At 35.9% G+C, this 10,770-nt stretch overlaps 1 protein-coding gene across 1 annotated transcript in view; it reads right to left on the minus strand.

Annotated features, from left to right (window-relative positions):
- RASGRP1 (RAS guanyl releasing protein 1) overlaps nucleotides 1-8,564 on the minus strand; it is a 75,968-nt gene extending 67,404 nt beyond the window's left edge. Inside the window, exons 1-3 of the mRNA XM_019473726.1 lie at nucleotides 8,525-8,564; nucleotides 7,758-7,982; nucleotides 4,447-4,549 (exon numbers count right to left, since the gene is read on the minus strand). Of these exons, the coding sequence (XP_019329271.1) occupies nucleotides 4,447-4,549; nucleotides 7,758-7,982; nucleotides 8,525-8,564 (368 nt within the window). The remainder of the gene's footprint in view (nucleotides 1-4,446; nucleotides 4,550-7,757; nucleotides 7,983-8,524) is intronic.
- Nucleotides 8,565-10,770: the final 2,206 nt, after the last annotated feature.

A 10,770-nucleotide genomic window follows, 5' to 3' on the forward strand; every position in this document is an offset into this window, starting at 1 on the left:
AGCCTTCTTACCCTAAGTCTATGCCTAAACAATTCTGTACCTTGTAATCTCCATGATTCACTGATTACTTTAAACTTAACCACCTAAGCATATAAGTAACACTTACAATTTAAAAATTCAATTTAAAAATCAGCCTTAAACTGTAGCCTGCTGTCTAGAGTAATCATCTGTATTCTGGTTTCCACACCAATATATACGCAAGCATTCAGATGAAAGACCAGGGATGTGGACCTCTATCTTGTTCTTGGGTGAACACCATAACCAATTAGGTGCATCTCTTGCTGAGTGCATGAGATAGATAATGCCCAGGCCTGAATATTGTTTTCCTACAGAGTGTCAAAAACTAAGACAAGAACAGACTAGATGATACATCCTCCTATTTTGATCTACTTTAACCCTCACAAGAAAAATGTAATGTATGTATTTGTCACAGAAAAAAAACCTTTTAGTGAGTGCCTAAGTTGCCTTGCATTCAATATTTAATTATGTATTCAAGAGAGAATCTCCACTATATGCCTTTCAGGAGCAGTGCAAAGGAGTAATGATTTGGAAGAAGCAGATTTCAGAGATTACTATAGATAAGTACATAAAGTTTCAGATGTTATCAGCAGTGTTTCTGAGCTTTGTAATGGTTGATTAAAGAAGAAGCTATGTCACTCAGCACTGACGCAGAGAAGAATACATATCCTTAGGCTCTGAAGAGATCTTAAATAGATGTTCCCTTTACAGCCTGAGTATGTGTTGGAACTAAAATGGAAAGAGAGGAAAAGAACAAAAAGTTCTGTAAGGAAAAATCAAAGGCCATTAGAGAAAGAGCTTTTAAAAAGGAGACAGTAGCATATGGCAAAATGATCAGGCACTCCTATATAGAGAAGAATAATATTCAGCTATTAAATGGAACTGATTAACTATATTTTGAAAGCAATAGAACATTCAAAATGTACAAAACTTGCCTGTGAGGTGTTTTCTCTTTAGTTAAAAACTATTTTTTAAAACGTTTACCAAAGGATAAACATTTATTACTTCTCTGAATTTGTTTATTATTTTTAATGGAAAATAATAGTTATTGTTCATATATTGCATATAGGTAATGTCTGGTTGTTCTAGGCTGAAAAAATATATAGATAAAAAGAGTTCAGCAGGTCTACCATTTTAATGCATTTGAATAAAAATACCAGAAACTCCACATGGCTTAGTAAATAAAAGAAGGTTTTAATTAAATGGAAACATTGGTTGACAAAAGAATGACCACTTTTAGTCATATCACTTTAACGAGGTCATTTTACATTTAATAACTCAGACCATTGAACACTGAGATTAACTGATAAAATTTTTCTTAAAGTTATTGCTAAACAGTATTCTTCTCCATTGAACCTGGTTAAATCTTTCAATATATATTCTTGTATCTCTATTTTATGCTAAAAATGGCCTCTCTGAGAACATACTGACTACATGGCAAATTTTTAAGTATTGAAAACTTTAAAATGGCCTAAAATGCTAAGTGCCATTCTGAACCTAGATCCAAACTCTTTCAAATTGTAATGTTATTTGAAATCTGGACTCATTTTGAGATGCACATCCTTCATTTTAGAAATGCTTTCTCTAGTAAGCAAGCAAGAGCACAACTTTATCCAGCCATCCAGTATTGCAATATAGTAAGAGAGAATTTGGCATGCCAGTTCCTCTTAACTGAAATAATCTTAGCATGATGCAAAGGGTAAATAGCAGGGCACATTTCAAAAGGAAGTAAAGGGCCCGTTAGGCTCTTCACTCCTGTAGGCTCTTCAGAAAATTCAGTTACAAAGAATATCTAATCAGGCATATGATGTTTTATATATAGCATACCATAATTTGTTGGGTTTTGATCTAGTTCTTAATCTCCTTGTGAGCTTGATGTGTTAAAAACAGGCTAATGTATAACTACAATTAATTGCATTAGTAATTGAGGAATAAATTCAAATACTGGACTTGGGAAGTGTGTAATCCAGAGTAAGTCTGGTTGTATATCAGGACATTAATAACTCAAATGTTAGTAGATATATTATCAATTAACTGCTAGAAAAAATGTTTTTAAAATTGAGGCTGTTTTTTGAAATTATTCCTAGATATTGCCATATTTTAATTTTATATCTTTTTTTCATTATCAATATTTCAGAATAATTGAGTCTGTAGATAAAAATCAATACACAATGTCAAAGAGTGTAGAAATACAAATGTAAAGAAGTAAGTTCCTAATTTATTTTTCTCAGTTCTGATTTTTGTCTTGAATTGCTGTTTTAAGGCTGCTCAGTGTATTTGCCAGGGGACTAACAACTCATATTTTACTGAAAGAAACAAGTTACTTACAATAGTAACTTGAATGCATGTTATACTGGAAAGCATATGCACCTCATTGGATGGATTAGAACTGACATTTTGCACAGTACCTGGCCTGCACAAAGAAAAGAATCTCATTCTTTTTTTTGAAATTTTCATGTTTTTCATCCAGGTGACGTGATTGGTGAGGTGCAAGACTGCTTTGTTCTTCACAAGACTCATCCAAGTCATTGGATAGAGTGAATATCATGTCCTTTTGGAAGATCATGTCTTCATCTCATCTTCACCTTGATAAAAAAGCAAGGAACAAAGTTGGACAAGCAATATGGGAACCAGAAGCCACAACTGCGTTGGCCATGCCAACAAAACTGGCAAAATCCTGTTTGACTTGGAAGAAAAGGCTAGGAATCAGAGAGAAAGGTATTTCAATACCAATATATCAATATCAGTTAGGAATGAGATCAACACTACCCGGGAGCCAGAGAGACTTGCTGCGTTTTGTTGTTTGGTTTTTTTTTCTGAAAACAGGTTTTTCTTGGAAACCACCCATCTGAATCATGACAATTTTTCATTTATATTTCAAGAGAAATTTCTGTTTATATTGCCTTATGCTAAGTTTATGGTACATCTCCCTGGAGCAATATATCTTACGCCAGTGTATGTTTTCAGAACTTGGCTGATTCATGATATGTGAAATAATTTGCTTTAGCCTTTTTGTTTAAAACAAAAACAGCTACAGTGTTTGTTGTCATAGCCTGTATTAACTGTCTCAATGTGTGTTACGTAAAAGAGTATGAAGACCTTCCTGGTCACCCTATGATCTAATATATGTATATGCTTCTTCACTGAGAGCTTGCTCTGCAGCCTATCTGTGCACGCTCTGTCACACAATAATGTGGTATCATCAGGGTGATTCTGGTGCCTGTTTTATGAGACATTACTGAAGAGAAATGGGGAGAACGTGCTGAGGTTATCTTCCGTTTTTAACTCCAGTTTTGAAAGTGAAGATTTGTGCAGGAAACCTGCGCTGACATTCTTAGGTTCCCTGCTGAAATACCCGGAAAGATAATATGCTGCTACATCCAAGACCAGTCCTATGGATTTCTCAGGAATCGTATGTGCAGCTTTGCGTCCCTTAAGAACATGCCAAGTAAAGGATCTGTAGAGCATTTCCAATGATGTAGGAGTCTGTCAGACAGTCAAGGCAATCAGAATGCCCATCATTCACTGCATGGTTCTCTCACACACAAAGTAATAGATGAAACCAAACAGCCTGAACATCTAAGGAATACTTTTTGGGAAATGACAAGGAAAATCAATTGGAAAAAAATCAGAAAAAAAAATACCTTTACTAGCCTAGCTAACTAAAAAGTCCAACTATAGTTACATGAGTTAGGAAAGTACAATAATGCCAAAACTGAAGCTCCGTAGAAGCAACCCACCCTTTATCCTTGGTGCAATGCATGAGGGGTGAAGAAATGCTTAAAAACTGTCCAAGCTCTTGCACGTGAAAAGCAACACACCCACAGCAGAATGATCTTTTGGCTAGAACTGGGGTTGCACTGTGTTGACACAGAATGATTAACTTTCAACTCAAAAAACAGGTAAGCTTTCTTCTTGGTTAAGAGTCTGCAGAACAAGAACTCTCATACTGTGAATTTCTCAGATGTGACCTGAAATGAACACATTTCTGAGAGTAAGCTCTTATACTCTGACAACACTGGGTGGCATTGTGCAATATGTAACATTATAAAGTAATACACTATGTATACAGATTTTTAAAAGTTTATAATCTTCTGCCCTTCCAGCCCTCAGACTGTAAAAATACTGGGAGGAACTCACAGCTAGCTTGGATACATGTACTTGTGCAGCAGTTTTAGCTCCTGCGCACACAGACAAACATGATGTCTTTATTGCTACCTCTCAAAGGAAGTGTTCATGTCTTTGTGTATAATTAGCTCCACTGTGAAGAAGTCCTGAGAAGAAAAAGGCTTGGTTATCTTGTTAGACTTGTGGTTCCGCAGGGGGGGGGGAGTGAGGTAGAAGAGAGGGTTTTGCACTTAGTCATAAGTGGTGCTGGAGGCAACTAAAATCATTAGTATAGACTGGCTGTGTGTGGGATTCCATTACCAGCAGAGAAGGAGAGATTCACAACCCGAGAGTGGTTTCAGAGAAATGCTGCAGGGTGGAAATTCCATTCCCTCCTGAGCTCTGGACCTAGGGGCTCGTTTCCCTTTAGGGAAAAAGAAAGAAGAAGAAAAATACATTTCTGTGCATAGAAACAACACCCGTGCGTCAGACGACACAACTAGACACAGGTGTGAATGACATTCCTTATGATAAGAGTGAAATTTGTTTTCTTTTCAGTTATTTGGTATTTTATAGTATCTAGCAAGTAAACTTTGGCATGAAATACTACTGAAGAGGCACATAAGCAAGTTCAGCATAAACACCTACATTTAAGGAAATCAATTGAGTTAGTATCTAGATAATTTGAAAAACAAATTAGAAATAATATTAGATGACTTAGCTGTCTTTTACTGTTATCTCAGTGGTTTTACCTCATGTAATTTTAATGTTTGTTTCTCCTCTGTTGTTGTATAAAGTACAACATAATTGGTAGGACCCACTTGACTAAAGTATATCTGATAGGACTTGATATACCTGATTTTTCAGCAAGTAATACATAGCAAAACAAAGAAAACCTTTTTCATCTTACTCTTTCAGGGGTAGTTAACTGAAAATAAAGACAAGCAGCTATTTAAGTTGTAAGCTGTTTTTAATAGGATGCTATTTCTTAGGAAACGGGGCTTAAAAATCTTTTTTAATTAAAGAAGGAGGAAAGAATACTAGTAAACTAGAGCTCTGGTCCTGTAACAATAACATGCATTAGTTGCTTTATTTGCATTACTTGACTACATACAAAATTGGTAATTGTGCGAGTATATAAAACTACATCTCAACCTCAAAAATATATAAAACTACATCTTCACTCCATCACAAGTATGCATGTAGTGAAGTTGCTACAAAGATACTTGCACAAAAATATATTGTTTATTATAATACTGTACAGGTTTAACTGATTTGATAAAGAGTAACTGGAGCCATGCTGGAAATGGCTAACTTCCCATAAAGTAGCAAAATGTTTTAAATGCTCTGCCTTCTCATCATAAGATCCTCAGGGATCTTATCCCTTATATCCCTTATATCCCTTATAAGGGCAAGGGCTTTCCTTATTCATGTCTGTACAGATTTTATTTAGGAAAATGAAGCAGAATTATCTCCACTCTGAATTTTAGGCCCCCAATTTGGAAGACTAAATTAGTGCTCTACAGTCAATGACAGAAGGAAGGCACTTCTATGGGGCTATTCAGACCATCTGTGTCAGAAGTCAGATTGCTGCCCCATTTTAGGTGGTCTGAATCGCCTTACAGAAGATTCCCATCTTTCCCCATTAATACATATAATTTAGGAAGCCTGCTCACCTGTATAGAAACTTAATGCAGCTGCATATAAATTGGACAATACTATTAAAATTTCTTTCTACAAGACCAATAAAGTATAGGTATGCACTTCACAGGCATGAAATGATAAAAGCCACTGCATCATTTTTACTCTACTGTATTTATTTGCAATTGAACCTAGTCTTGTATATTCTCTTACTGCCCTCCTCCATATTTATGTTTAGATGGCTGAGAATATAAACACATTACCTTTTTCTCCTTTTAAAATCTGACATGACATTAATGATTCGCCTGTCTACATAACCCTTCTCTGCCCCCACCGCCACCCAAACAAAGAAATGGAATTTGGAAACATAGGATTAGAAATAACTTTTTGAGTCACTCAGTCTAGTTCCTTTTATAGACAACCATTAAATCTCTTTTGTAAAGTAATAAGGTGCCATCCTAAAGCCAATGAGGTTATTTACTCCATTACTCCTATTGTAAGGCTATTTTGGAACCTTAGTTTCCTGATGGTTGGAAATTTTCTTCTAATTTACAATCTAAATGTGTTCATACCACATATCTCTACTTGTGTCTTGACTATCATTAGCCTTAATCTAAATAATATCTTACTTTACCTCTGAAGGGTTTCTCTAACTAATGCCTTTCTAGACAACTGAATTTGTTCTTTTGTTCCACACAAGCCAATTCTTTTAGTCTCCCCTTGAAATACATCCTTTTTATTCCTTTCATCATCCTAGGAGCTCTTTGGATTGTCCTGTCAGCAAGGTACAAATAATTGCCAATGGTAGCTAGATTCAAACGATAAGAAGGGAAGCCAGGCTTTTCTAATCTGTCTAAAAAAACCCCAACAAAATATTTACACCAGTTTTGCTGCCAACCCTTAGTTTTGTAGATTGATGGATTTTCACAAGAGTGGCACATGTCATTTGTGTGATATTTTGAACTTTGAGAAGGAAAGCTGCTATACAAAAAGTATATAAGGCATTTATTTGTCATAGTGAAACCTCCACGATGAGAAAACATTTGCAATAGAACTGAATGAAGATCCTAATTTATCTCTGCTTACTGTACAAAGTGCAGATTTTACATGACTTGACAGAGAGCTTCATCTAAGAGTTATATTTTTCTAGGCCAATAAGGACTATACCGAAGTTCTGCTCCTACCTGGTTAATATAAACCAACTGATAGCAAGTGTCTGACGTTGATGCATGTGAACAACCGTATTAGTTCCATAGCAAAACTTATATAGGTATCAGAAGTTGTGTTATAACTTCTATATCTATAGATTCTATATTGTACAATCGTGGTTGTACAATATTAGAGTCTACAGTTATTTCATAAAGATTTTATGAGTTGTTTAGCTTAAATTGAAATGCTTGTATATGTGTATGTATAAAATTATAAATTTAAAGAAAGACATTTAGACAGTATTTTATTTTGTCTTAGACTGCTTAGAACACTACAAAGCCAGAAGGACTTTAATGGAGTTGCTGTTGATTTACAAGTTAATTAGGCTCATAATCAATAAGAACCAGGAAAAACGAGAGAGTGCTGATAATAATGGATGAGAAGCGTTTTTATATCCACACCCACAAGTTTCAAAAATCTTGAAATTGATGAAATCAGAGCATTTAAAACCTTAAATCTACATCTGGTCTTTGTTTTCAAAAGTGCCAGTCACTCTGGATATTTCAGTTTTCTCTGCACTTGATTGGCAAATCCAGGTCTCTGGGGGTGCCCATTAGTGACTACACCAGTTATTCTTAGTGCTGACTATTGCTGTACACCAGGTCCTAGATATTTTGAGATAATCAGTCAAAATGGCATTTAAATTCAAACAGCTCCTAAACCCCTACAGCCTTCCTTTTAATTATTAAGTACTATTCCAGCCAGCTTTATGAAATCCATTTAACTTAGGGGCCCAGGTCTTAGTAGTAGAAGCTAAACTGTAACACTCTGACTGTGCTAACCGTCTGTGAGATCATTTTCAGCACCTGGAGCCCTGTAACCCCTTTTCTTCTCCTCTCCTGTGTGCACCTTGTCTTTGTACCCTGTCCCTCGGCTGGCCATGTAATGCCCCATGAAGCAGTCATGTCCCTCCATCATGGGACTATGTTTCAGAGGTGCAGCAAGTGAAGTGCGGATGGATGGGAAGCCAGGACCAGCAAGCCGTGGAGTTATCTCTACTTGGCTTCCTGTGCTCAAGCCCTTCACACACAGACAGGTTTCAAACACATAGTGGGGAGGAGACAGGGCAGCTTGGCAGAGCCACACGACTGACTTCAGGCCCTGGCACGAAGCAAAATTCCTGGGGATTAGATTAAGAGACCTTTAACGTGGACAGTTAGAAGGTCTGGGTTTAAGGGCATCCTATCGTATTTCAGAAATGAAACTCTCATCAACACCACACAGGCCTAGCAGCACTGAACACAGTATTGCCTAAATACTTTTAGAAGCTGAATACCTAAGATAATAAAGCTGTTTTCTGAAAATGTATTTTTTAAGGTGTTAAAGTCTAAGCTATTTTCATTAATTAGTCATAATCATTTTAATTATGGAAAAACTTGAGTTTAAATTGGACGTTAAATACACTGAACATTTGGCTTTGAAAAATGAGTAGAAAACTAGGAGTCATCATCACCAGACAATACATAATAATAAATATCAATTAATATATTTTAATTTAAAAAAAAAAAACCCAAACCACAAAACCAATCTGCTAAGTACCACAAGTTACCTGTTGCTCTCTTCACGTTGTTCTTTTCATTGTCAGTCATGTAACGGACATTATCCTGGCACCATGGGTTTGAATCTTGGTAACTGACTTGAAGAGAGTGGGAAGGAATTTAATTTTTCAAAAAAACAGCAGGTGGAAAGTGACTTGGTAAAGACGACAGTTGACTGAAAAAAAACCAGCTGCCTACTCTTTACCCAAACACATGGTCTTTGGAGCAGCTGAAACTGAAAATTTTGACACTAAAGGATGCAGCTTGCTTTGCTTCATGCCATATCATCACATCCAGCAGTATTAACAGCGTACATCAACCAGAATATCTTCTTCACAGAACATGCCAAACATTCACAAGCTGCTCTGCATCTGATACACAGTAACTGCTGAAAGTGGAGGACCTCTCAAAACGTACCTTTTGTTCTGCAATTAGCTTATGGTTTCTCAAGCAGGAAATCAGCTTCAGGGGTGGTGGTTTTTCTGCAGCTAACATAACCAACGTAGGAATTGTTTGATCTTTGCAGGTTTTTAAACGGATAGTTTTGTGCAGAGTCAATAGAGTGAAGTATCTCTGTAGCTACCTGAAAATATCTCATAAAGCTATAAATAAATGGATGTAGAAATTACTGAAACGAGAATGTCTTCACATTCCAATAATTTTTTTTATTCTACATTTAGCTGTCTTGAGAGCTTGTGTATTTATGAAAGACTGAAACCAAATGGAAGAAGTAATATGCTTATGCAATAATATGCTAACAACTTTGTTTCCTCTAAAACATGAACAAGGGAAGTTTTGTTTGTTTGAGGATTACACGATGTAGGTTATTTAAAGAAGTATCTGACTGGTAAAGGGAAAAGTATCTCAACTGAAATGGGGAAAGGCAGTCCTACAGCTGTGACACAGGAACCGGTGGATGCCAGTCTTCCATTCCTGGCAAAATTTCCTCCGAGAGCATGTGCAATTCATAGTCTGTTTCTATTGGAAATGACTCATTTTCACTTTTCCTTTCTGACGAAAACAGTTACAAATACCACAATCTGAAAAGTGCAGTATTTCTTTATTTTGCTGTATTCCTTTATTTTTTTATTTTTGAATGAAACATGGGTTATAAACATGTACTTGATGGAATACAGTACTCACAAGATATTGTGGCAATTTAAGAGTAAATTAAAATTGGATGTAGCGTGGGAAGCTAGGATGACACGTAGCATTTTCACCTTGACAGCCTTTCACTGGAGGTGGCACAGCAACAGATCTTGACACATCTTGACACCAGTGTGAATGCCTTCAAGTGGAAGGCAGGTAATGTTTTTCAGATGCAGTAAGAATCTAAACTTATCAGTAGTCACGAGACAAAAAAACCCAGAAGAACTTCTGCATTTCCTAGACGACTGCTGATCATGTGTGTGTATTTTTAGGAGCAAAAGTAAGTAACTAAAAATAAAATAAATTTTAAAATAATGTATAAATAACATATATGTAAAAATAGCTATATATAAGTAGTTGGAACTACTTTGCCTAGTAGAGTAAAGCTGTGGAAAAAGTCCCATATGACAATTTGGAAAATGGAGATATTCAGAAATGTCATGTTAAAAAGTGCAAAATTCCAGAGATCACAAAGAATGGAGGAAATTTAAGTATACAGCAGTAGGTTCTTATTTGCCTCTTTCGTTAGCTGTGCCAAGAAACTTTTTTGTTCTTTTTTCTTCTGAGTTGCTGTCTTAAGTTCTCATTCTCGATGGTTTTAGTCTCTTTCAGCCATCTTTTACATTTTCTTCTAAAATAATTGAAAATAATAGATGAGCAGACACTTAATTCTAATCCTGTAAATTAAACAGTTTTATGACATGAAATTTCAAATTTGTTTTATTAGGATTGCTGACTACGTTAACATTAAATACAGTCAGTTTTCATTTATCTAAGGTGATGAGGAATGAGATAACACAGTTAAAACATACATAATACAATACTTAGGTAATAAAGCTAGAAGAATATACGATGAGATGTGATAAAGAAAAGATTAACCATTGAACAATGCTTAGCTGTGAAGTGCAGATGGTTTCAAAAGCCTGCAAGCTCACACAACGAGGCATGTTGTCCTGGTTTCGGCAGGGATAGAGTTAATTTCCTTCCTAGTAGCTGGTACAGTGTTTTGGATTTAGGATGAGAACAAAGTTGATAACGCCCCCATGTTTTAGTTGTTGCTAGGTAATGCTTACACTAGCCAAGGACTTTTCAGCTTCCCATGCTCTAC

This window comes from Aptenodytes forsteri, unplaced genomic scaffold (genome assembly GCF_000699145.1).
Source record: "Aptenodytes forsteri isolate BGI_AS27 unplaced genomic scaffold, ASM69914v1 Scaffold124, whole genome shotgun sequence".
Lineage (NCBI taxonomy): Eukaryota > Metazoa > Chordata > Aves > Sphenisciformes > Spheniscidae > Aptenodytes > Aptenodytes forsteri.